At 42.0% G+C, this 27,786-nt stretch overlaps 4 protein-coding genes across 4 annotated transcripts; all 4 read right to left on the bottom strand.

Annotated features, from left to right (window-relative positions):
* Positions 1-1,381: 1,381 nt before the first annotated feature.
* LOC148088090 (arrestin domain-containing protein 3-like) lies at positions 1,382-7,651 on the bottom strand. Its single transcript, XM_087794330.1, has 7 exons — positions 7,200-7,651; positions 4,640-4,684; positions 4,408-4,468; positions 3,374-3,524; positions 3,174-3,270; positions 2,807-3,063; positions 1,382-1,762 (listed from the first exon to the last, which is right to left on the bottom strand). Exons 1-7 carry the CDS (start codon positions 7,459-7,461, stop codon positions 1,526-1,528), a joined length of 1,110 nt encoding a protein of 369 aa, XP_087650456.1. The 5' UTR covers positions 7,462-7,651; the 3' UTR covers positions 1,382-1,525.
* Positions 7,652-9,165: 1,514 nt separating this feature from the next.
* LOC148088089 (arrestin domain-containing protein 3-like) lies at positions 9,166-12,165 on the bottom strand. Its single transcript, XM_087779200.1, has 6 exons — positions 11,910-12,165; positions 10,828-10,888; positions 10,613-10,763; positions 10,445-10,541; positions 9,788-10,044; positions 9,166-9,723 (listed from the first exon to the last, which is right to left on the bottom strand). Exons 1-6 carry the CDS (start codon positions 12,163-12,165, stop codon positions 9,166-9,168), a joined length of 1,380 nt encoding a protein of 459 aa, XP_087635326.1.
* A 2,267-nt stretch (positions 12,166-14,432) lies between these two features.
* LOC148088088 (arrestin domain-containing protein 3-like) lies at positions 14,433-17,720 on the bottom strand. Its single transcript, XM_087779199.1, has 6 exons — positions 17,465-17,720; positions 15,767-15,827; positions 15,552-15,702; positions 15,387-15,483; positions 14,749-15,005; positions 14,433-14,684 (listed from the first exon to the last, which is right to left on the bottom strand). The coding sequence occupies exons 1-6, from the start codon at positions 17,718-17,720 to the stop codon at positions 14,433-14,435; spliced, it is 1,074 nt and encodes a 357-aa protein (XP_087635325.1).
* A 6,608-nt stretch (positions 17,721-24,328) lies between these two features.
* Positions 24,329-27,585, bottom strand: LOC148088087 (arrestin domain-containing protein 3-like). The gene is made up of 6 exons (XM_087802060.1): positions 27,330-27,585; positions 25,739-25,799; positions 25,524-25,674; positions 25,359-25,455; positions 24,720-24,976; positions 24,329-24,655 (listed from the first exon to the last, which is right to left on the bottom strand). Exons 1-6 carry the CDS (start codon positions 27,583-27,585, stop codon positions 24,404-24,406), a joined length of 1,074 nt encoding a protein of 357 aa, XP_087658186.1. The 3' UTR covers positions 24,329-24,403.
* Positions 27,586-27,786: the final 201 nt, after the last annotated feature.

Below are 27,786 nucleotides of genomic sequence, written 5' to 3'. Positions count from 1 at the left end.
CTTCATCTCATGGATCACTGGCATCTTCTTATCACATTAAATTAGTTGAAATAAAACTTCCAATAGATTATGGTGAAGATTTTTCAAGTCAATGCGATAATTGTGGATAAAACAAATATTAAAAACTTCACAAAGTCAGCAATGATAAATAAAAAAAAACACATTTTTACGTGGAATGTGTGACAGAAGCAAAGTTTGATTTTCCCAATGGTTTTATTAATATTTGCTAATAACTTTTTGACAAAAAGAAAAAAAGGTTTATTATTAACAAATACAAATATTGATAAATATTGATAATAATATATAAAAAAAAACATTTTAAGTGAATATCTCTGAATAAATATAAAAACTGTGACGTAAACTGCATGTATATGTAAGCACTTCATAGGGAAAGAAAACTCCTTTTTTTTCATACGCATTTAAACAATTGCTTTTATACATTTTATTTATCTTTTATTTTTTCAGAAAATTTGCATTGAAAGTCATCAAAATATCAACCAAAATCATAATAGCTTTATAACATTTTTAAAGCTTGATTTAATAATATATATGTATTATAATGAAATGCTTAAAATAACTAGAACATTTTATTTTATTTTATTATCTATAATGGTATTCAAAGTATAAATTAGTGGAAACAATTAAAATGATGGCATAAAGGATGTGACATTGACATAAAGTGAAAAAGGTTGAGAAGAAAGAAAAAATAAGGAAAAAGTAGTAGAAGTAGTTGTAGAATTAGTAGTAGAAGTAGAAGTAGTATTCTATTTTTTCGTTTTTTTCATTTTATTATATTTATTTCTGGGTGTTTTATTTGTGGTATATTGCTCTTGCTGTTGTTTAAACCGAATTTCCCCTCGCGGGACAAATAAAGGATTTCTGATTCTGATTCTGAAGTAGAAGTAGTAAAAGCAGTAGTATAAGTAGTAATACAATTAGTAGTAAAAGTAGAAGTATAATTAGTAGAATAAATAGAAGTAGTAGTAACTAGAATGAAGTTTCTATGTGTGAGTGGATGAATGTACCTGAAGGTCAAAGTGGGAGAAGTTGAAACATGAGTTGAAGAGATTTCCCATTCAAATGAATGGGGGGGGGGTAGAAAAAGAGGAATAGAAGAAAGAGTAGAAGAGATAAAAGAAAGCTAGAACATAGCCTGCATTTCGGTTACGAGCCGAATTGATAAAAGTTAAAAGGGTTCAAATTGGATAAAATGTGTAGTAGGAGATACAATTAACCACTTGTTAACTGTACATGTGTGTATAGTAATGTACATGTGTGTATAGTAATGTACATGTGTGTATAGTAATGCACATGTGTGTATAGTAACACGTTTGTGTGACACACAGCTGTGATGTATATAGTCGTAAAATATATTTCCATGTAGCCGTCTTAAAAAAAATCAAGTAGTTTATTTATTCCAGTAACAAACGTATATTTTAAAAGTACAATAATGAGTTCATTCACAAACAAGATAAGGCTTTGTTGTTCAGTCACTTCCACAGTACATTGATAGTGAAATGTCATTTTACTTAAAGTCAGTCAACGTGGGGTACATTGAAAAAGCTCCGTAAGGAGGCGGAAGATCTGCAGGATGAGGCGCTGGCGGTGGATGAGCGTAGGCGGGTCGGCTCTGGAGGTCCAAGGCTTCGAATCCGAACGTCGCGGCCTGAGGGGGCGGAGCCGAGGCGGCTGCCGCCGCAGGCATGATGACGATAGGAAATTTGATTTCTGGATCTGAGGCATATTTGACGTCCAGATAAACCTGTGAACAGATGTTTTAAGTTACTGTCGAAGCCAACCTGAGCGTGTCCTTGACCGACACGAACACAATGATTAAACTTTGTTTTGTCCACGAGCAAAGTATCTTTGTTTGTACAAAACTCTCTTTTCATTGAAATATTTACATTAGAAAATGTGCTGAAGCCCCGCCCACTGAAAAGGTTTTTCTGTAGATGAAATCTTGTTCACCATAACCACACCCACTCTGCCGTGATTGGTCAAACATCACGGTTTGTCACCGCCCATCATCAATCCAGGAAGTCTACACCTCCAAAGAGTCTCATTGTATAAACAAAGTGGGGCATGATTACATGAACACACCCACTCTGCTGTGATTGGACAAACATCAAGGTTTGTCACCGCCCATCATCAATCCAGGAAGTCTACACCTCCAAAGAGACTCGTTGTATAAACAAAGTGGGGCATGATTAAATGAACACACCCACTCTGCTGTGATTGGACAAACATCACGGTTTGTCACCGCCCATCATCAATCCAGGAAGTCTACACCTCCAAAGGGACTCGTTGTATAAACAAAGTGGGGCATGATTACATAACCACACCCACTCTGCTGTGATTGGTCAAACATCACGGTTTGTCACCGCCCATCATCAATTCAGGAAGTCTACACCTCCAAAGGGACTCGTTGTTTAAACAAAGTGGGGCGTGATTACAGCTATTAATATGTCATAATGGTGTTTGTTTTTTTTACATCTCCTTCAGATGCTCTCGTAACCTCTTGTTCGCTGAGAAATAAGTAATAAGTTCAAAACATGGTCATGATGAGAGACTTACTGCATCTTGGTGAGAAGGACTTCAACATTTGAAACAAGTAAGGAGAGTTGAGTTTTATTTCAATTTAAAATAAATGTCATATACTGTTAACTGTAAGGATCAATGTCAAGAAGACATAATTGAATGTTAAAGTCATGTTTTTACAGTAACTTAATTACTAACTTTCCTAACATTTCATCAAAATCCTAAAAAAAAAGGCTTCATCCGACACGAAGAAAACCCGTCGACTCACCCTCAGCCGATACTCCACTATGATGATGGGGCAGTTGAGGATGGACGGATGCGCGTCGTGGGGCACTTCGATGACCTTGGTGACGTTCTGCTTGGACGACGGCGGGACGGGTTCCCCGACCTCTTTGATCAGGTCGTGGGTGTGGCATCGCCTTTTCCCGCGAGCGAAGAAGCTCTGTTTGGTGTAAATACAGAACTTGGGCTTGATGGGACGAGACGAGTTGTTCTGAACGCACACCATGACCTTCAACCATTCACCTGTAACAACAACAACAACAATGTAACTTAAGAGAATAAACAATCTTAGTTATTCTCGTCAGTGAGGATAAATAAAGCAAAAATATCAAGTGTGGTTTGAATCATCTCACCCGGGGCGAAGCCGGTCTTCTCTAGATTCACGTCCATGGAAACTGTGCCTTTGTTGAAAAGCTTCATCTTCTTCTCCACAACTTCATGCTGCGGCTCCTGAACATTTTCGAAAAACGGCCAATGAAACGCAGGAGCTTCCACGGACACATAAACGCTCCCGCAATTAACTGTGGAATGACAAGAATGAGTCGACACTCACCTGGACTTGTGGACAAAGGCTCATGTCCCAATCGCTGATGAAGTTCAGTTTCTCCGTGTCCTTCTTGCTGATTCTCATGGATCTGGACAGTTTGGCCTCCAACAGAAACACGATTTTACCCGTGTCGGCTTTGAAAGATGAAGGCATGTTCCTGGAGCAGGAACAAAACAAAAAAAAGCACAATTCGAACCCTTTGTCGCTTTGTTGTCGTCAGAACTGTAGTCACTCGGATATTTAGTGTTAAACTTAACCACGTGCCAACAAAACTATTAAGTTTAAAGCTGGTCAACTAGTTTCCTTAGAGGGGTTTGTTATAAAGTGGGACAGTAGTGGCCATAGAACTCGTTTATATGAGGGACATTTAAAAAAAACAAAAACATAAATAAGCTCAAAATAAAAACTATATTAAACAATATCTACCGCATTTTATTTAAAAAAATCATCCATATAAATCAACATATTTAAAGACTTTCTTATTTTCCAGAAGTTTTAAATAACCCAGTGAAATATGGTCACGGAAATATGATTAGAATGAACATATTTTATTACTACTTTTTTTAAATAGCCCTTGTTTGACTAAATAATCCAAGAAGGGCGTAAAATTGGAAAATCAATTCAATTTAAAGCTAAATTAAAATTACAAATTGGGAAATTAGCTTTATAGATTCACTCCGACAGTATGAGGGCCATAATAATACAGGCAAAAAGGGCACTTTTGGCCCCCCAAGCTAAACCTTTCAAGGATCTAGTGTAAAGCGTATTATGGATCGTTGTTAATGAAGTAAACTTTCAACGTCATTCTTGTCAAGTTGTGTTGGTTCACGACTCATTTCAAACGGCGTCACCTTCAGAGCAAAATACGACAAAGCGTTGTTGGTTTTTTTTAACCTCTGGTCAACATGCCAGGTCATCAGGAAGTAGTTGAATCAATTCATCAACACGTTCGGTCAACAACACTGACAACAAATATTGACGTTAGGTTTAGAGCGAACATTCCAGACGCAGATTGGAGAACGAAAGAGGAAACAACTTACCCAGGAGGGATCACGAAGGAGAACGGGTAGACGTGACTCCCCGGAGCCACGACATTAGGGTCTGTAAAATACACATTTGATTTAAGTAAAGAACGTTTTGAGAAGATATATTTAAGGTGTGTTTTAGTTTGGACGATGCGGAGTCATTGTTCAGAGTCATTGTGTAAACGATGCTGAGGTTACAACCATGATTAGAATAGAAAATAAATATTCTTCGCAGCAAGTCACTTACATGTTTCTCCATTTTGTTGAGACAGTAGTGTTTGGAAATCTCCATCTGAAATGAGATTTTTTTTTTTAAACGTGTAAAGAGGACCAAACTTCGACAAACAATCTCTGTCCGCGTTAAATGCAAAAAACAGTTTCCTCTCAAAGTTTTGGACTTAAAATGACAATTCTAAATCATCCTTGCTTGTCCTCGATGTGTTCAGGGTTGTCCTCTCACCCTAGATCTTAAACTTCTTCTCCAAGATCATCACGACCAATGTTTTGAAGTTAATAGTTAATAAAGTCCTCCTTCGTCTGAAATCTGGGCGAACGAGAGGTTATGAGAGCAGAGCCCATGCCGACATAATAATAGGCTTCACTCCTCCTCCAGTCAGCTGTAATCACGGCCCCGCTTTGTTTATACAACGAGTCCCTTGGAGGCAGAGACTTCTGGGATCGATGGCGCCGAGTTACAAACATTGATGTTTGACCAATCACAGCAGAGAGGTTTCAGTGGGCGGGGCTTAAGTAAATTTTCTAATGTAAGTATTTAAACGGAAACATACTGATGATACAATAGAGGTCCATGATCTATTTAACCCTTGTGTTATCTCTACATATGCAGTGGTGGAGGACGTCCACCTTGACCCAGAGGCGACACAGGGGTTAAGGGACACTCAACAAGCAAACAAAAAGATAATACAAAACCTAATATAATTGCAGGGGGGGCTCATAATGTCAAAGTATGATCATGTATAAATGGTTCCAATAAATCAACAAATGCATTTTGTATTTATTATTCATTTACATTTTCACTTTTTCCCCTCTTTCTGATTATATATTAATCCCTCAAAATATCTTTTAAAGATAGTTGAAGAAATATTTTGAAAAAAACTTAGTATGTTAGTATGCATCAGGATAGTGTACATACTAACTAGTGCGCAAATTCTCAACAGATAGTATGTCTCAAATCAAACACTGCTGCTACGCACAAACTGGAATTGACGCGACAGCTTCTTCTTCTACTTGTATTTAACGATGGTTGCAACCAGCTGTTTGAACGCTATTGCCACCTGCTGGCAGCACGTTTTGCAAGTTTGGAAGAAGAAATAAAGAAAAAATATGAGAAACGAAATATTCGCGAGATATTTAAGCTGGTATCAGCACCGAAGACGTGTTTATCCTTCTACTGCTGCGGAAAATACACCTGTACGTATATGAATATATATGCATATATCTATACGACGTAACTTCCGTTTACAACGTCACTAAGATGGCGGCTGTTTAGGGTAGAAAGTGTCCATCTGACCATACTCAGTTTTGTGGGCGTTTTAGTACGCCAATTTAGTGTGCATGGCGCACTACATTTCGCATACTAAGAATTAAGACGCACTCACGCACTAAAAATACTAACTTTGACTACGCAAGTATGCGATTTGAGACACAGCACGGGATTCATAATATGTTTGTTTATTTTCTTCTTCAATCTCTCAACACACATCCATCCATGTCAAGAACAGCGCACCCAAGTGGTCATTAGGTTCCACTACAGTTATTGTTATCATTTGACATTAATGGTTACAGTTGCTTATAGAGTCAGTCATTGGTTTTGGTTTTCAGTATGGACATCCGTAATACCCTGACAAGAAATTGTAACAAGGAGAGTGAGCAGGAAGCAGCGCCATCCATGTCTACTGAAAACACAAGAACTGAAGTCAACCTGAACCCTGGAGTGAACATTCAAATTAGGCCTTTACTTGAACTCACCAAGACACCTTTCTTGGACTTGGTGAAAGTTCAGTATTGTTTTTATTGTACCTTTTAAAAACAAGGCTCCTGTAGAATGACTAAATAAGTAAGTAAGTAAGTTAGTCATTTTTATTTGTAAAGCGCTTTTCCAGACCAGGGTCACAAAGCGCTTAAACAATCAAAACAATACTCAATAAAGTATATACTTTAAAGATCAAGATAAAACTGATAACACAACAGGAGTTCCAGAAAATCAAGGAAAAGCCTATATTGTCATGATGGTCATTTGGCTCCCCTTTAAAAAAAAACATAATTTTCAGCATCTGGGCTTCATCAAGTAGTCAAACACATCACACATCACATGATTTTGTTCAATGGGATGACAACTTATTTGATTGTTCAATCCAGTGTTCACTTTGGTAGAAGTGAAGCTCTATGGTGCTTTAGTTTAATAAATGGACACATCACTAAACTTTGTGGTTGGTTGTTAGTTGTTGTTTTTTTTTAGATTTTGGGATCAACCGTCACTTGTTAGTTATTTAGTTATTTCTCTGTACTTTGCGAGTAGTCCCAGAGCCATTGTTCAGCCTGAAGCCAATACCTTTAAATGTTTTTCTGCAGCAGGGTCTGACTATATATGTTGACAATTTGCGCACTAGTTAGTAAGTACACTATCCTGATGCACACTAAGTTATAGTATACTAAGAAGGATGCGATTTGAGACACAACTTTAAAGGATTTATCCGTAAGTAAGTAAGTGATTTATATTTCTAGAGAAATTGAATGGATGTCAGTGGTAACATCCGAGGTGTGGCGCAGGTATACGCTTTCCTCACCTTTGCCGTCTTTCTCCCGCACGAAGTAGTGCTTGTTGCTGAAGTACTTGTCCTTGGCGTGGTAGGTCACCGTGGTCTGTCCGTGTCTCTCCGTCCACAGCACCTCCGCCTTGGCTTTAAACTTGACGGACAGAGACTGGACCTCGCAGACTTTGGCCACGTCCAGGGTCACGTGACCGCTCACCGTGTCGCCGACCCGGAACGTGTTCGCCTCGTTCACGGGAAGGTACGAGACTTTGAGGCTGTTGACGGTGCTCGACATGATCGTGCCGCGAAAGTTGCAAGAGTTTGTGCAGGAGAGGAAAAAATAAACTAGCGGACACTCAACAGGCAACACCCCTCACTTGTCAATCACCCGGTAAGGACCAATAGGAGGCTCGGGATGTAAAAAAAAAGAGGGCGGGCAGTTGTCGCGATCAAAACAATACGTCATATCTACAAAAAGTTTTTTTTTTTTTACATTTTAGAAACATGAATGAATAAAGAATATAGCAAAGTGTATTATTATAAATATAAGTGTTTTTTAGAGTGAAAGTCATTAACTCAGGAATGACAAGAATGAGCAGTTATTCTGTGTGGGGGAGGGTCAAGTCTGAACTGGTCTCGAGAATTGAAGTTTTTTCTTCTTCTTATACCTCACATTACTATAAATGTGTATCAAAGTATGCGAGTTAACGTTTATGTGTTAATATCACCTCAGTAAATATTGCTTTTTATTAAAACTCACAACAGTTCTGATGTTTGTTTTAAAAATAGCCGCCTTTCTGTACAGATCTACTCCGACTATTCCTATTACAAGTATTACTATCATGATACTATCACTGCTTTTCACAACGTTTTTGTCATTTAACTAATTCTACCACGAATACTTATAGTAATAAAAAGTAGATCATAATAATAACAACAATAATAAATATAGCAATAATCATTCATTTTATTATTATCATCCATGAGTAGCTCTGGGTTTTGTTGAATAAATAGAATATTCACTTGCGTTTAAAGGTGGATCCAAGATTTTAAAAAATGTTTTCCTATATAAAGATACTGTTCACAACCTACGGAGTCCATAAATATAAGCTCATACAGACCTGACATGGTAAAAAAAAAGAAAATGTGTGCATGAAATACTAATTTGAGCGAGGAATTTATATCAATTTCTTTTTACCAAGTCATGTCTAAGGCTCGGTACCAACCCTGTGGCAACTACAGTAGCAAAAGAAAACAACATTTAAAATGAACAGATCAAATGTGGCAGTCAACTCAAGCCAGTTGGACCTCCCCTCCCAAGGGGTGAGGCAGCGACGATATTATCTGGCTGTGACCGAAGTAACTATCAATGCACTAACGGTTTAAATTACATTTCAGGAAAAAAAAAAAAGATAAAGATTATAGTATGTTTAACAAACCATCTGTTTTTAAGAACATTTTGAAGGATTTGTAACTCCCTGTTGAGAGGCCTCCGACATCGAATTTGCAAAAAAAATTGGTAGGAATGACTTCATGAAAAAGGCAAGTCATCAAATAAATTAAATAACTTCCAAGAGAATGTAAAGGTAAAAGTAGTTTATTGTCAATTCTGCAATATATGTAACACATACAGATGATTGGACTGAAGGTTACAAGAAGAAGTATAATAATCATGAGCCGAAACTAAAGCATATAAAGTATGAAGGTATTCTAAATGTTTTTTGTATTTTTATCATTTATCGACGAACATTTTCTGATATTTTATTCAATTTAAAACAATTACAAAGAGTTAAAACCAAGATAAATGATAGTTACAAGTTAAAAGAAATATGAAGTCTTAAACTGTACCTGTATTAAAAATACGATTCTACATCCATCCATCTGTCTGTCTGTCTATTACTAGTTTTCTTTCCTTATGATTCACGATTGAAAACGTTTTATTTAAACATGTCATATTTACAGCTCAGTGTTGTAAATACTCCTTTAGCATATATTGCCTCTAAAATTGGTTGTTGTAATCACTCGAGGAAGGGAACGGGTCGTGCATTGGATAAGGCGTTGCAGGAGACGGGGGGACGACAAACATAGGTGCTGGGGGGAGGACGGGACCCCCCAAATCGGTTGGCATCAATGGATTAAATCCAAGGTCAGAAGGGCCAGGAGAAGGAAAAGCAGGAAAAGGAGAAGGAGTGGAAAAAGGAGAAGGAGGAGAAAAGGGAGAAGAAGGAGAAGGTGTAGAAAAAGGAGAAGGAGCAGGAAAAGGAGAAGGAGTGGAAAAAGGAGAAGAAGAAGAAAAGGGAGAAGAAGGAGAAGATGTAGAAAAAGGAGAAGGAGCAGGAAAAGGAGAAGGAGTAGGAAAAGGAGAAGGAGAAGAAAATGGAGAAGAAGGAGCAGGAGAAGGAGTAGAAAAAAGAGAAGGAGAAGGAGTAGAAAAAAGAGAAGGAGAAGTGGCAGGAAAAGGAGGAGCAGTGGTCATTTGCATGTCAACACCCTTTGGCAGGATGATGACTGGAAACTTAATCTCTGGGTCTGAAGCAATTTTCACATCCAGGTTGACCTGAAGAACAACAAATCCTCATGAAATAAAAGTGTTAGAACACAGCCAGAAAAGAGGTACTCACTCTGAGGAGGTACTCTGCCTTGATGATTTTGCAGTTCAGGACAGATGGACATGTCGTCGGAGGGATGGAGATTGTCCTGAAGACGGTCTGATAACAATTCGGTGGAATTTCTTCGCCCATTTCCTTAACAATGTCTTTAGTTGAAAGTAGCTTCCACTGTTTGGCAATGTAGCTGTACTTCTTGTACAAACAATACTCCAGCTTTATTTTCTGGGAAGACCTGTTGTCAATAACTGCCACGACCGATATGTCTTCACCTGCAAAGAAGATGACGGCGAAGTTGGCGCACACTTGCATGGAATCACATCCCAGGTGGAAATCTTAAAAATGTGGAGATATGAAATATACTGATGGATTGATGATGAAGCAGTATGATTGTATTCACTAGATGGAACTATCTGTGCTATCATCTTTCTCAAAACAGGGTTTCTACCTGTTTAACTGAGAGCGCCACCTACAGAGCGCCAACAAATTCTGCTTCATGATGTGTCATCAGTCCGTTACTTGAATGAGTCAAAACGAAAATGGAAGGGTTGCAATCTCAAATAAAAGAAAGTACCGTTTTATCTGATTTCATTTCAACTACTTGTATCTAATTTATTCTTGTCTTATCTAAGAGCCATTCATTTCTACCATAAGGGATAGACTTTGAGCTACCTTGAACGTATCCGGTGCGCTCCAGCTTCACATCCATGCCGACAGTTCCTGAAGAAAACAACCTCATCTTGTTACTGGTGGTGTCATGCTGTTGGTTCTTGACACAGAGAGATACATCCTGATTATTGACAGTTCTTTTGAATCGAAGTCATGATTGTTATTTATCACCATCATCATCGGGTCACTGTTCAGACTCGCTTTATGGACCACGGTAAACTCGGCCTTGGCTTCTCTGACGACTTTAACCGACCTGCTCAGATTTGCTTCCAACGTGTATTCGATTTTCCCCGAAGCATCTTTGAAGGACGGCGGCAGATCCCTGCATGATGGGAAAATGTCCAAGTTAAAGTTTGGTTATCAAGCACATCTTGGATCAAACTTACTGTGCAGGGATCTGGAAGGTGAACGGAAAGGTGTTGGCGCCTGCACGCAGGATGTTATAACCTGAAACAATAAAAAAAAAAAATTAACGCTACTTATTTAACCCGAATCATAGCAGCACCAGATTGTTTACCAGCTTGACCCTTGAATGTGAAGAAATTCTTACAATTGATCTTCAACTTGTAAAACGTGGTGATTAAGTTGGTTTGTTTTTTAGGATTTTTGGAAGAAAACATATTGAAACAGAGCAGAACATTTTAAAATTCCAAAAACCTCTTAGTAAAAGCTTAGCTTCCTCTAACACACATCTATCTTCACTATAACATTCGCTACTGTGGCAAAATATCTAAAATGTAACCTGAAATGGTTAGGTTGTAGTTAAAGTTATTTACTGCGTACATAAAAGACTCCATAAAAAGATTGTGGCAACTAGTTTCTCCCTTGACAGGTCAATGACCCCCTGTCCCGAAATCTGCACTCAGTTTAACTTCCAGTCCGTGGTGTAAGATTGTTCTTGCTTCTATGCTGATAAAGTTGAACTTCCTTGACTGTTCTGATATCTCTGCCTGGTGGTTATCTAGCCGTTTCTTCTCTTTCTAGGATTGTAATCATAATTGTACACATTTTTTTCAGTTTATCTTTAAGTTTATATTTGTGTGTTTTAATCCACAATTTCTTTGATTTTTTTATTTCGGGTTTTTGTGTTCAGTCAGTTCTGACACAATAAGACGTAACATATGAAAAACCCATCTATCCTGACATAACATGTTCATTTGAAGGTCATAACCTTTGTAACCGCCACTTATCTATTTAAGACATGAATAAAAGATTCAGAATTAGTCTGTTTATTTGGATTAATATCGGAGTTAACTTAATACATTTCTCTTTAATCTTCTCAAAACATTTTAAATTGCACATTGTTGCGACAAAATCAGTCTCAAATTTGTTTTAAGTTGCACTTGTTGCGTGAAAGTGTCGTCAATCAAGAATCATTTGCTATCGTCCAGAATATAGACAAAGTATTCAATATTATGGGCAAATTAAAATGACTTGTGAAGTGTAGAGTAGATTTAAGGCATCTTACCTTTTCCCCCTTGAATGAGCTGCGTCTTGATGCTAAAGTATTTCTCCTCGTCGCTGTACGTCACCTCTGTGCCTCCGTGATTTTCAGTCCATTTCACTGTCGCTTCCCCTTTCATCTCGACCCAGAGTGAGTTCACGTTACATTCTTGACTCAGTTCTAATGTGACTTGTCCCCTCACTGTGTCACCACTGCTGAAAACATTGCTTTCGTTAATGGGACTATAATCCACGGTGAACTTCTTCACGCTGTCCGACATGATGAGTCGTTGCACAGAGTCAGCAATGAACATGAGTTTGATCAAGTCTTTTTAATAAGGTATGTGATCAAAGGTAATAAAAACATGGGTAATGATTAAAGTTCTTTTCCACCTAATCAGCTTTTTAAATTACTGATTTACAGTTTTATTCTTGTTAAACTACATTTAAATACATTTCAAATAAGCCCCTGATCGTCTCTGTTAATAGTAAATTTAGTATTAAGTATTTGCATTAATAACCCTGAATGTAAAGTATAAACATTTACACCGGAGCACGTCAAAATTCTTCTTCATGAAGTGTCATCAGTCCGTTACTAGAATGAGTCATAACGAAAATGAAAGCGTTGCAATCTCAAATAAAATAAAGTAGCGTTTTATCTGATTACATTTCAAGTACTTGTATCTAATTTAGCGATCCTACCAGGTCGACATGCACATGATCAAAACGTCTGGCCGAAACCGAAAATGGTTCCAGAAGCGCCTTGGTGTGTTGGTAAACATTAGCAAGCTGACATGCTACGCATGAGGCTGCCCATTCCTTAACGTCTTTACGAAGGCCTGGCCAGAAGAGAGAGAGAGAGAGTGTACCACTTCAAAAACACGACGACGCCAAGCAACAGGCACCACTGGTCGGGGACGGTGGAAACATCGCACAGAAGTGCGAGACCACCATCCTGCACCACTGTTTCCTCCAGCTTGAGACCAGTGCGGTTTGACCTAAGAGCCAGAATATCAGGGTCCCCTGACTGATCGGCAGCTATAGCAGTATAATCAATCCCGAGGTGACCAGGACAAACCAACACCCCCAGAAAGGCAATCCACGACCAAGTCCGCCTTACCATCCACATGCTGAATGTCTGTGAACTCTGATATGGCACGGCTCCCACCGCCACATCAGATGCTTCAGTAGTGAGGACGATGGGCACCTGAGACATGTGATGAGCCAAGAGCACTGCATTTGCCAGAGCCCTCTTAGCACCATCAAATGCCTGCAGGCACTCAGGTGTCCAGTCCACCTTATCACTGGCTTTCGTTGACCTCAGGGCCCCATAAAGTGACTGTAGGAGGCTGGCTGCATGACGTAGGACCCGCTTGTAAAAATTCACTATGCCCAAAATCATCAGAGATGATGATGGAAACTGTCCGGGGAAAATCCACCACAGCCTGGACCTTAGCCGGCAAAGGACCCGCACCGTGCGATGAAATACAATGGCCTAAGAAGTCGATCACAGACACTTTGCTGTATTAACTTTTAGTCCGTGCTCTTCAAGACGCTGGAAAACCGCCCTAAGGTGCAAGAGATGGTCTTCTATTGATTGGCTGGCCACCAAAATGTCATAAAGGTAGATGAGCAGAAATGTCAGGTAACACCGAATCCATCAACCTCTCAAAAGGTCTGAGCCGCACCCTTCAAGCCAAAAGGCATGCGCAGGGACTCAAAAAGCCCCAAAGGTTTTATCTTGGTCTTGGGAAATACACCGGAACCTGACGACAGCCGCGCACACATCAACTTTGGAGAAAACTGTCGTACCTGCTAAACTGACCAAAAAATCGTGGATATGAGGAATGGGATAACAGTCGTGCGCAGTCACGTTATTTAATCTCCGAAAATCCCCAAAAGGATGGCCAGTCTTGACTTAGGCCATGTAAAGGGGCAAGGCCCAGGGACTATTTGAACGCCTCACTATTCCCAAACGTTCCATTGTAGATAACTCCTCTTTAGCAGTTGATAATTTCGCTGAGTAAAGGCAAAACAGGAAGTCCGACAGTGGGAAAGAAGTGCTCAAAACCGTGTTTGATTACAGTTGTCGAGAACGTACTTGTACTTGGACTCACCCGTCGCTATTCCTCTTAAATGGAATAACGCCTCAATGTACTCGAACCACGGGGAAGGATCGCTGTGCCAAAACTCTAGAAGTTTAAGCCATGGTAGCTGACCGGCTGCGGGAGTTAGTACTCTGTGGCCGAAGATGAGGCTCCTCCGTCGGCTACTGATGAGGAGGCATCATCTTCTTCTACCTCGAAAATGTTCAAATCGGGGTCACCAAAGTGGCAGGATGAGAAACGAGACACGAGTGGAGTCAACGGTTTATTAACAAGTTGCTGGATAGGACAGCACATGTCGCACACAGCACAAATATTTATAACATTTGGTGGGTGACTACCCATAACACACTGGGTGAGAGAACACACCCCCATGTACCCGCTACAACATTCATATTTACAGCTCAGTGTTGTGACGAATCGTGTTTTAGCATTTATTGCCTTTAATATTTGTTGTTGAATTCACTCAAGCGAGGATACATTTTGTGGTCTGTATATGGGGGTGCAGGGGCAGAGGGGGCGTAATACATGGGTGGTGTGGGGAAATTGTTGCCCCCAAAATCTGTGGGTGCGAATGCATCAAATCCAATGGCAGGTGGAGCAGAGGGCATCTCATTACACGTTGGCAGGACTGGTAGGATGATGACTGGAAACTTAACCTCTGGGTCTGAAGCATATTTCACATCCAGGTAGACCTGAAGAACAACAAATCCTCATTAAATAAAAGTTTGAGAACACAGTCAGAAAATAGGTACTCACTCTGAGGCGGTACTCTGCCTTGATGATTTTGCAGTTCATGATAGATGGACATGTCGTCGGAGGGATGGAGATTGTCCTGGAGACGAACTGATTACAATTCTGTGGAATGTTTTCGCCGACTTCCTTAAGAATATCTTTAGTCTCAAGCCGCCGCTTCCCTGAAGCAAAGTAGCTGTACTTCTTGTACAAACAATATTTTGGCTTTATTTCCCGGGAAGACTTGTTGTCGATAACAGCTACGATTGATATTCCTTCACCTGGGAAGAGGACGTTACAAATGCATTAAGTGTTAGCACACACTTGCATAGAAACACAGACACATGAGTAAAAAGATTCCAATGTTCATCTACATTAACGAAGGGCGCCACCTGCTGACCTCTAACAAATTCTGCTTCATGAAGCGCCATCAGTATGTAAAAAAAAAATGGTAGTAATAATTAAATAATATAGTAAATGGGCTCAAAAAATGAGTTATGCTTTGTCACACTTCCTTGGCCATGTCTAAGTACGATAGTCTTATCTTGGAGCTATAAAATGTTTCCATGAGGGATAGACTTTGAGCTTCAACTGGTCAGTTTAACACACACACACACCACAATTAGAACCAAACAATATTGAAGCGTTCATGAAGGGGGGACCTTGAATGTAGCCGGTGCGCTCCAGCTTCACATCCAAGCTGACGTTTCCTGAAGTTAACAACGTCATCTTCTTACTGGTGGTTTGATGCTGTTTGTTCTTGACACAGAGAGATACATCCTGATCATTAAAAGTTATTTTTAATCAAAGTCATGATTGTTTATCACCATCAGCATCGGGTCACTATACAGACTCGCTTTATGGACCACGGTAAACTCGACCTTGGCTTTTTTGTCGATTCTCATCGACCTGCTCAGATTTGCTTCCAACGTGTACTGGATTTTTCCCGAAGCACCTATGAAGGAAGGCGGCAGATCCCTGCATGATGGGAAAATATCAGAGTTCAAGTTTGGTTATCAAGCACATATTGGATCAAACTTACTGCGCAGGAATCTGGAAGGTGAACGGAAAGGTGTTGGCGCCTGCATGCAGGACGTTATAACCTGGAAAATACTTAACAATGTTAATTTTCGCAACTTATTTAACCCGAACCATAGCAGCACCAGATTGTTAAACAGTTGGGAGTAACAAAGTCTTGTCAGTCTTGCAAGTGGCTTTAAAAAGGAATTCATACCCCTTGAACTTTTCCAGATTTTGTCACATTACACGACACGAACATAAACATATCTTATTAGATGGAGAGTGTTTGTGAACGGCGTTTTTCAGATCTTGCCACAGATTCTCGATGGGATTTAGGTCTGGACTTTGACTTCTGGGCCATTCTAATACATGAATATGTTTTGTTTTAAAACCATTCCATTGTAGCCCTGGCTTTATGTTTAGGGTCGTTGTCCTGCTGGAAGGTGAACCTCCCCCCCCCTAGTCTCAAGTCTTTTGCAGACTCCAACAGGTATTCTTCCAGGATTGCCCTGTATTTGGCACCATACATCTTCCCATCAACCGTTGTGTTGGTCTTTCACATTAAATTCTAATAACATATATTTATGTTTGTGGCGTTTAATGTGGAAAGATTTGGAAAAATTCAAGGGGTATGAATACTTCTGCAACACAGCTACACAGGCCATCGACTACATGCCAACCAGTTTCTCCCTTGACCTTCTGCAATCAGCGCCGCTGCATTAGCAACTACACCTTCCTGGTTCCAGTCCGTGGTGTCAGATTGTCCTTGCTGGTAAAGTTGACCTTCCTGTCGTTCCTCGATGGTTCTGACATCTCTCACTGGTTCTAGTTTCTTCTCTGACTCTGATTTTATCTTCCATGTCCTTATGTTACCTCCTTATTTGTTTTCTCGTGTACGCTTGTGTTGACAACTACGTAATTTTTGGTTTATCTTATAGTTTTTATCTGTGCGTTTCTTCCCTCTTTCAGAATCGATCCTAATTTTTCTTTCATGAATGTTCTCATTCTGTTTTTCCAACAAACATTTGTGTTAGTCATAGGTTTTTCTTACACACAAAGACTGTGACATGAAAAATACAACAAACCTCACTTGGAACACATTCATTCGAAGCTCTCAACTTTTGTCAATAAACTCTGTTCATTTAAAGTATCATGCTTTTTTTTTTTTACTGCTATCAATCACTCTCGGCACAATTGCTCTCAGCTTGATAAACCACTTTACTTTAGATCAATAAATAAATGTGTATTTAAAGATCTTAAAGCATCTTCAATTGCACAAAAATCCTTGCGTGACGTCTTGATCAAAAATGTTCTGATTGTTATGTAACAAGAATCTGTTATGCCAAAGTGAAATAAATTAAAGTATAAGATAAGAATATGACTATGATTTCATTTTGAGGGTCATGGGTCAGGGACTAGATAAGCTTCTGCTTCTCCCGCTTTTCCCTTTCGGGACATGCATGTAATATGAGAACTACGATGAAGTGTGATGTTGATGATTTCAACCAATATGCCTGAAATAAACAATATTCATTCATTCATTGCGTGAGGTTCGGTGACACAATCCTGTCGTAAATCAGCCTCTTACAACACACTTGACCGTTTAACTTTTTTTTTAAACTTGCCCTTGTTGCGTCACATCGTCGTCAATCAAGAATCATTAAGATAATTTAATATTATGGGCTTGTCTGAAGTGCAGAGTGGAATTAAGGCATCTTACCTTGTCCCTCTTGAATGAGCTGCGTCTTGATGCTAAAGTATTTCTCCTTGTCGCTGTACGTCACTGTTGTTTTCCCATGATTTTCAGTCCATTTCACTGTCGCTTTTCCTTTCATCTTGATCCAGAGTGAGTTCACATTGGATTCCTGACTCATTTCTATCGTGACTTGTCCCGTCACTGTGTCACCACTGCTGAAAACATTGCTTTCGTTAATGGGATTATAACCCACAGCAAAGGTCTTCACGCTGCTCGACATGATGAGTTCAGGAGTAGTTTCGCCGTGTGTACAGAGTCAGCAATGAAGGTGAGCGCGATCACGACTGTCTTATAAAGTGTGTGCTCAAGGGTAATAAACACTTGGGTAATGATTAATGGCAGCAGGCATGAATCATGTTATTGTAAGATAATACATTACACTGAACGACAAGTCAAGTAAAGTCAACATGTTAAAAATAACAGATGTTTTTTTCAATTGAATACAAATACACATGAAACAGCTTTGGTTCAATTTTATTTTTTGTTTTCTATTGTATGATCGGTTAGATTGATACAACTTCTTAATTCCCACGATGGGAAAAAGCAGAGAAACCACAGTTAAACATACTTAAACATGACAAGGCAGAACACACAGCAAATTAAACGAAACAGATCATTATTTTCACAGTGAGAAACACTCGATATTTAAATGTAATTGAGGATGAATAAACGGTTAGATTGTCTTTGAAAATTGCCCGTCAATGTCCAATAACATAATTAAAAGTGCAGTAAGCAAAAGTGTACATAAGGAATCTGGTCCTTCGCGTGTATACTAGTTAATTGTAATTTCCCGGAGTAACTTTCTAAATGGATTGATAAAATTCCATCAATACCTATCTATCAATGCATCTATATATTATATGATAGTACCTTTTATTCTTCCCACATCGGGGATTCAACCATCCATCCCCACATCAATCTATCTACTATCTATTATCTTAAAAGAGGGATATTGCTAATATAGTGGTTCATAACTAGCTGAATGACTCATTCATCTACTCCTGAGTTGAAAGTAACTGGAGCCAAACCACAGGTGGAAAATGTTTAAATTGCACTTGTAAACCTCATTTAAAAGACTAAATACATTTCTTAAAAAGTAAAACATTGTAACTTTTCATCCAGCCAACTACTTCTATATGCACACAAAACACAATCGACCAGTTCCTCCCGTTGACACAAAACAAATACTTGAAAAAAAAAAAATCTGAAATTCAATAACATTGATAAAGATAAGTGCAACTTTTACTCCAATATCTTCACTGAACAATCCCTGAGAAATAGAAACAGCTTCAGACTTTCACTGAGGAATATATATCTATATATCACGATAACTGAATATATCTCAGTAATACTGATAAAATACATTGAAATGAAAGATAAGAAAAATGAAAGCTAACAAAGTTACTGTATGTTACCAGTCAGTAACATACAGACCCTCTACTAACCAGGTATATACGTATATGATAAACTTGTTACATTTGATGGTCCAATGATACACTCCCAAATAAGGCTGATGGCGAGGCACAGGGGGCTCGTAGAGGATGATGGGAAGGAGCATGACAAGATTAGCCGATGCTCTCATGCAGAGGGACAACTGTAGGAAAATAGAAACAAAGTTCAGTTTATCCATCACATGTGGAGAAGATTCATACAACATGCATTGTTGCACTGTAAGAGAGCATCGTCGCGATGGCTCACTCTGAGTATTGTGTTGTCGGTGTGTGTCGCGTTACGTTTGAAATATCAAATGTTCATTTCACTTTTTTTCTATCCGTCCCTCTCAGAACACTCCTCCCCTTCCTTCCAACACATGTAACGAGCCACAGGGTGGAGGACGACTGCAGCGATTTTGCAAAAATTGCGAAAAAATCTGCGTAGATCCTTTTTTTTCTTTGTGGATATAGCAATCAGATGTTGCAATTTGTAGAACCGCTTGTTTTTGGCTAATTATTACAGTGTAATCGTACTTTTTATGTTTTTTATTTATTATAGTGTATTTATTACAGTGTTTAACAGTTTAACAGTACAATAAAAAAAAAGCGTTTGATATTGATCATGATTATTGTGAAGTGTGAAATTCTGGGTAGATTTTGAGAATACTTTTGACACAATAACCCTCTAAAACTAAATCTTTTTACTCTCTTTTTCTAAAAACAAAACTTCATTTACTGTTGTGGTCACAGCAGTCTGCTGTGTTCTCCTCCCCCTGGTCTGCCACTCCTCCTGTCGTGTCACCTCACACCTGGTCCTCATCATCAATCATGCTCACCTGTTCTTGATCCCCAATCAACCCCTTAAATAAACCCTTGGATTCCCCGCGGTCGGCGCCAGATCGTACTTCACACAACCGTGTAACCCGGATCTCTCACTCCAGCTCGCCCACCTCGCTCTCCCTCCGGCTTCCTCATCCACTACCTGCTCCCCTCCTATTCAATAAACCCCTTTTTGTATTCCCTGGAACATCGCCTCTGTCTGCTCTTGGGAAACGTAACAGAACGCTCTGGCCAAGATGGACCCAGCGGACATGGCCAAAGTCCACGGAGCTCTCGCCGCTCAAGGCACTCAGATTGCCGAGCACAGCCAAGCCCTTCGGGACGCTATGGAAGCCTTCAAAAACATCGCTACCCGAGTCACTCAGATGGGCGCACAATTGGACGCATTGGTTCCCCACACACCGGAACCCCCACTGCCTACGACTCCTCCGCCTGCCCCCACTTCCCCAACACACCTGCCACGAGCCCGAGAGCCTCTCATTCCTGTGCCCGAATGCTACGCTGGGGACATGGGTACGTGCAGGGCTTTTTTTGATCCAGTGTTCCCTAGTTTTCAGTCAACAACCCATCACCTACCCCACTGAAAAGGCTAAGATAGCTTACATTATGGGGTCACTTAAGGGTAATGCCTTAGCGTGGGCCTCAGCAGTATGGGACAGTGATTCTCCAGTCAGGGATAATTTTGAACTTTTTGTTGCGGAAATGAGGAAGGTTTTTGATCACCCCGTGGAGGGAGGGGACGCCGCCAAATGCCTTATTTCCTTACACCAGGGCTCCCGCAGTGTAGCTGAGTTCTCCGTAGAGTTCAGGACCTATGCAGCAAGATCGGTCTGGAACAATAAGTCACTACGTGGGCTTTTTCTTTCCGGTCTCAGTGAATCCATCAAGGATGAGCTGGCCACTAGGGAGGAGGCTGAGACTCTGGACGAAATGATCTCTGTTTCCATCCGGCTGGATAACCGCCTACGCGAGTGGCGAAGGGAGAAGACAGGGAGTTCCGTACCCCCAGCACACTCTACTTCCTATTCCCCACACTTCCCGAGAGCTACCCTCTCTGCCCCTGTGAGATGTGCCGTGCCCGAAGAGGAACCCATGCAGCTGGGGCGCACTCGTCTCACCGAAGCTGAGCGGTCCCGTCGTTTAAAGACCGGGGTGTGTTTGTACTGTGCACAACCCGGACATCTCATCTCCACCTGTTGGTCACTGCCAAAAGACAAGGCCCAGCAGTGAGACTGAGCCACCCCCCCTCCGTCCCCGTTCCGCTCGGTTCACGCTCTCTCCTGGATGCCACTCTTCTGCTCCTCGGACGTCCCTTGCCGGTATCCGCCCTGGTGGACTTGGGAGCGGACGAAAACTTCATTGACGCCAAGTTCGCATCTCAGGTTGGCATTATTTTCGAACAATTACCCTCGCCCCTAAACGCTAACGCCTTAGATGGCCGCCACCTGGCCCTTATAACTCATCGTACCAAGCCCCTTGAATTAATTGTTTCTGGTAATCACCATGAGAAACTTCAGTTTCACGTCATCCAGTCTCCTATTACCCCTCTGGGTTACCCCTGGTTCAAGCGGCACAACGCCCATTTCGACTGGTCGTCTGGCAAGGTGGTGGGTTGGAGCACCTTCTGTCATTCCACCTGCCTTCAATCTGCCCTGCCTCCAGCAGAGGGAGGTGTTCCCTCGCCCCAGGTACCCCCCGACCTCTCCTTGGTTCCCCCAGCCTATCATGACCTAGGGGAGGTGTTTAGCAAGTGTCATGCGCTCACCCTGCCCCCTCATCGCCCCTATGACTGTCCCATTGATCACCTTCCCGGCGCCCCCTTGCCCAGTAGTCGCCTGTATAACTTGTCCCGGCCTGAGAGAGAGGCCATGGAGAAATATATCAAAGATTCTCTTTCGGCTGGCCTCATAAGACCCTCCTCCTCCCCTGTTGGTGCTGGCTTCTTTTTCGTCTCCAAAAAGGACAAGTCTCTTCGTCCTTGTATCGACTTCAGGGGACTCAACAACATTACGATCAAGAACAAGTATGCCCTGCCCCTCATCAGTTCCGCATTCGAGCAGCTGTAGGGCGCTACAGTCTTCTCGAAATTGGACCTACGCAATGCCTACCACCTGGTGTGCATCCGTGAAGGGGATGAGTGGAAGACTGCTTTTAACACCCCCCTCGGCCATTTTGAATACCTGGTCATGCCCTTCGGTCTCTCTAATGCCCCTGCTATGTTCCAGAACCTCATAAATGACGTCCTCCGGGACTTTCTCAACCGCTCAGTTTTTGTCTATCTGGACGACATACTTATTTTTTCTCGGAACCAGGAGGAGCACTGCCAGCACGTCCGACAAGTTCTTCAGCGGCTGTTGGAGAACAAACTGTATGTAAAGGCCGAGAAGTGCGAGTTCAGTGTCACCTCTGTATCCTTCCTTGGGTTCATCATAGCGAGCGGACAAGTGAGGACCTGTGCCGAGAAGGTCAGTGCCGTGACAGACTGGCCCATCCCCAATTCCCGCAAGAAACTGCAGCAGTTTCTGGGGTTTGCAAACTTCTACCGGAGGTTCATCCGGAACTACAGCAGGGTTGCAGCCCCTCTCACTCGTCTCACCTCTCCTGCCCTCCCATTTGCCTGGTCACCCGAGGCGGAGACTGCCTTCTCAGATCTAAAAAGACTTTTCTCGTCTGCCCCCATTCTCATCCAACCTGACCCCTCCAGGCAATTCATCGTGGAGGTCGATGCGTCTGACACAGGGGTGGGGGCGGTCCTGTCTCAGCGCTCTGCCTCTGACGAGAAGATTCATCCCTGCGCGTTTTTCTCTCGGCGGCTGGCACCTGCTGAGTGCAACTATGATGTGGGTAACAGAGAGCTGTTGGCTGTGAAATTGGCGTTGGATGAATGGCGCCACTGGCTTGAGGGGGCTGAACAACCGTTCGTGGTTTGGACCGACCACAAGAACTTGTCCTACATCCAGGCAGCGAAGCGCCTTAATTCCTGCCAAGCCCGATGGTCCCTGTTTTGGGCGTTTTAATTTCACCCTCATTTACCGTCCGGGTTCCCGTAACGTCAAGCCTGACGCCCTCTCTCGTCAGTTCAACCCTGAGGACGCACCGGCTTCCCCTGACACTATCCTCTCTCCTTCCTGCCTCAGGATCGCTGCCTGGGGGATCGAGTCCCTCATCCGGGAGGCCCAAGTCACCGAACCGGATCCGGGTTACGGTCCTCCTAACCGTCTCTTCGTCCCCAGTGCAGTTCGCTCCCAAGTTCTGGTGTGGGTCCACACATCGCGCTTTGCCTGTCACTCTGGCGTGGTCGCACCCTGTCCCTCCTGAAGAGGTACTTTTGGTGGCCAGCGATGGACGCTGACACTCGGGCATTCGTACTCACCTGCACGGTTTGTGCTCGGGCCAAGTCCTCCCATCAAGCTCCTGCTGGTCTGCTACGCCCCCTTCCCGTTCCTGGTCGGCCCTGGTCTCACATCGGCCTGGACTTTGTGACCGGTCTTCCTCCCTCTAGGGGCCACACTGTGATACTCACGGTGGTGGACAGATTTTCGAAGGCAATTCACTTCATTGCCCTCCCCAAGCTCCCCACTGCCACAGAGACTGCCCGGCTGCTTGTGCAGCATGTCGTCCGCCTCCACGGGATTCCCACTGACCTCGTCTCCGACCGTGGCCCCCAATTTATCTCCCAAGTTTGGAAGGCTTTCTGCCGAGCGCTTGGAGCCTCTGTCAGCCTGTCTTCAGGATTCCAACCACAGACGAATGGGCAGGCTGAGAGAGCTAACCAGGACCTAGGGACCGCACTTCGTTGTGTGGCTGCGCGCAACCCCTCTGCATGGAGCCACCATCTCTCTTGGATTGAGTATGCCCACAATTCCATGTCCTGTGCGGCCACCGGCATGTCCCCATTCGAATGTTCCCTGGGGTACCAGCCACCCTTGTTTCCCGCCGAGGAGGAGGACATCTCAGTCCCCTCGGTTCAACACCATCTCCGCCGTTGCCGCAAGATGTGGAGGGTCGCACGCTCCGCTCTGCTGCGCTCCGCCGAGCAGAACCGGCGCATTGCCGACCGCCACCGGGCTCCCGCTCCTGCCTATCGGGTGGGCCAACAGGTGTGGCTGTCCTCCAAGGATCTCCCCTTAAAGACTGGCTCCAAGACGCTAACCCCTCGTTTTGTTGGTCATTTCCCCATTGTTTCAATCGTCAACCCCTCAGCTGTCACACTCAAGCTGCCTCCAGCCATGCGCGTACACCCCACCTTCCATGTCTCTCGCCTTAAGCCAGTCTCCGTCAGCTCTCTCTCCCCCCGCAGAGCAATGGTAACTGGAAGGGCTGAGGGAGTTGGGACTATGTGGCCGAAGATGAGGCACCTCTGTCGGCTGCTGATGAGGAGGCATCAACTTCTTCTACCTCGAACATGTTCAAATCGGGGTCACCAAAGTGGCAGGACGAGAAACGAGACGTGAGTGGAGTCAACAGTTTATTAACAAGTCGCTGGATAGGACAGCACAAATATTTATTACATTTGGTGGGTGACTACCCATAACCCACTGGGTGAGAGAACACACCCCCATGTACCCGCTACAACATTCATATTTACAGCTCAGTGTTGTGACGAATCGTGTTTTAGCATTTATTGCCTTTAATATTTGATGTTGAATTCACTCAAGCGAGGATACATTTTGTGGTCTTTATATGGGGGTGCAGGGTCAGAGGGGGCGTAATACATGGGTGGTGTGGGGAAACTGTTGCCCCCATAATCTGTAGGTGCGAATGCATCAAATCCAATGGCAGGAGGAGCAGAGGGCATCTCATCACACGTTGGCAGGACTGGTAGGACGATGACTGGAAACTTAACCTCTGGGTCTGAAGCATATTTTACTTCCAGGTAGACCTGAAGGACAACAAATCCTCATTTAATAAAAGTTTGAGAACACAGCCAGAAAATAGGTACTCACTCTGAGACGGTACTCTGCCTTGATGATTTTGCAGTTCATGATAGATGGACATGTCGACGGAGGGATGGAGATTGTCCTGGAGACAGTCGGAGTACAATTCTGTGGAAGGTTTTCGCCCACTTCCTTAAGAATATCTTCAGTTTCAAGCCACCGCTTCCCTGAAGCAAAGTAGCTGTGCTTCTTGTACAAACAATACTTTGGCTTTATTTCCCGGAAACACTTGTTGTCGATAACAGCTACGATTGATATTCCTTCACCTGGGAAGAGGACGTTACAAATTCATATTAAGTGTTAGCACACACTTGCATAGAAACACATTACAGGCAAGTAAAAAGGTTAAAATGTTCATCTATATTAACGAAGGGCGCCACCTACTGAGCTCTAACAAATTCTGCTTAATGACGCGCCATCAGTATGTTAAAAAAAATGGTAGTAAACTTCAATAATATAATACATGGGCACAAAAAACGAGTCATGCTTTGTCACACTTCCTTGGCCATGTCTAAGTATGATAGTCTTATCTTGGAGCCATGACATTTTTCCATGAGGGATTGACTTTGAGCTTCAACTGGTCAGTTTAACACACACACACACCACAATTAGAACCAAACAATATTGAAGCGTTAATGAAGGGAGGACCTTGAACGTAGCCGGTGCGATCCAGCTTCACGTACATGCTGACGTTTCCTGAAGAAAACCCCTTCATCTTCTTACTGGTGGTTTGATGCTGTTGGTTCTTGACACAGAGAGATACATCCTCATTATTGACAGTTCTTTTGAATCGAAGTCAGGATTGTTTATCACCATCAGCATCGGGTCACTATACAGACTCGCTTTATGGACCACGGTAAACTCGGCCTTGGCTTTTTTGTCGATTCTCATCGACCTGCTCAGATTTGCTTCCAATGTGTACTGGATTTTTCCCGAAGCACCTATGAAGGAAGGCGGCAGATCCCTGCATGATGGGAAAATATCCGAGTTAAAGTTTGGTTATCAAGCACATATTGGATCAAACTTACTGCACAGGAATCTGGAAGGTGAACGGAAAGGTGTTGGCGCCTGCATGCAGGACGTTATAACCTGGAAAATACTTTAAAATGTAAATTTTCGCAACTTATTTAACCCGAACCATAGCAGCACCAGATTGTTAAACATTTGGGAGTAAAAAAGTTTTGTCAGTCTCCATATACAGTGGCTTTAAAAGGGATTCATACCCCTTGAACTTTTCCAGATTTTGCCACATTACACGACACAAACATAAACATATCTTATTAGATGGAGAGCGTTTGTGAACGGCGTTTTTCAGATCTTGCCACAGATTCTCGATGGGATTTAGGTCTGGACTTTGATTTCCGGGCCATTCTAATACATGAAAATGTTTTGTTTTTAAAACTATTCCCTTGTAGCCCTGGCTTTATGTTTAGGGTCGTTGTCCTGCTGGAAGATGACCCCCCCCCCTAGTCTCAAGTCTTTTGCAGACCCTAACAGGTTTTCTTCCAGGATTGCCCTGTATTTGGCACCATACATCTTCCCATCAACCTTTGTGTTGGTCTATAATTTAATTCTAATAAGATATATTTATCTTTGTGGCGATTAATATGAAAAAATGTGGAAAAATTCAAGGGGTATGAATACTTCTGCAAGCCACTGTAGAGGAGTTTTCGGGAAACACAGCTACACAGGCCATCGACTACATGCCAACCAGTTTCTCCCTTGACCTTCTGCAATCAGCCTCGCTGCATTAGCAACTACACCTTCCTGGTTCCAGTCCGTGGTGTCAGATTGTCCTTGCTGGTAAAGTTGACCTTCCTGTCGTTCCTCGATGGTTCTGACATCTCTCACTGGTTCTAGTTTCTTCTCTGACTCTGATTTTATCTTCCATGTCCTTATGTTACCTCCTTATTTGTTTTCTCGTGTACGCTTGTGTTGACAACTACGTCATTTTTGGTTTATCTTATAGTTTTAATCTGTGCGTTTCTTCCCTCTTTCAGAATCGATCTTAATTTACGTTCTCATTCTGTTTTTCCAACACACATTTGTGTTAGTTCTAAGACTGTAACATGAAAAATACAACAAACCTGACATGGAACATGTTCATTCGAAGCTCTCAACTTTTGTCAATAAACTTCATTAAGTATCATGTTTTTTTTTTACTACTATCAATCACTCTCGGCACAATTGCTCTCAGCTTGATAAACCACTTTACTTTAGGTCAATAAATAAATGTGTATTTAAAGATCTTAAAGCATCTTCAATTGCACAAAAATCATTGCGAAACATCTTGATCAAGAATGTGCTGATTGCTATGTAACAAGAATCTGTTATGCCAAAGTGAAATAAACTAAAGTATAAAATAAGATTATGACTATGATTTCATTATGAGGGTCATATTAAACCGATATGCCTGATATAAACAATATTCATTCATTCATTGCGTGAGGTTCGGTGACACAATCCTGTCGTAAATCAGCCTCTAACAACACATTTGACTGTTTAACTTTTTTTTTAAACTTGCCCTTGTTGCGTCACATCGTCGTCAATCAAGAATCATTAAGATCATTTAATATTATGGGCTTGTCTGAAGTGCAGAGTGGAATTAAGGCATCTTACCTTGTCCCTCTTGAATGAGCTGCGTCTTGATGCTAAAGTATTTCTCCTTGTCGCTGTACGTCACTGTTGTCTTCCCCTGATTTTCAGTCCATTTCACTGTCGCTTTTCCTTTCATTTTGATCCAGAGTGAGTTCACATTGGATTCCTGACTCATTTCTATCGTGACTTGTCCCGTCACTGTGTCACCACTGCTGAAAACATTGCTTTCGTTAATGGGATTATAACCCACAGCAAAGGTCTTCACGCTGCTCGACATGATGAGTTCAGGAGTAGTTTCGCCGTGTGTACAGAGTCAGCAATGAAGGTGAGCGCGATCACGACTGTCTTATAAAGTGTGTGCTCAAGGGTAATAAACACTTGGGTAATGATTAATGGCACCAGGCATGAATCATGTTATTGTAAGATAATACATTACACTGAACGACAAGTCAAGTAAAGTCAACATGTTAAAAATAAC

The sequence above is a fragment of the Callionymus lyra genome, chromosome 1, assembly GCF_982586985.1.
Source record: "Callionymus lyra chromosome 1, fCalLyr1.hap1.1, whole genome shotgun sequence".
NCBI lineage: Eukaryota > Metazoa > Chordata > Actinopteri > Syngnathiformes > Callionymidae > Callionymus > Callionymus lyra.
Note: the sequence above shows the minus strand (reverse complement) of the source record. Positions and strands in the feature narration are given on the sequence as shown.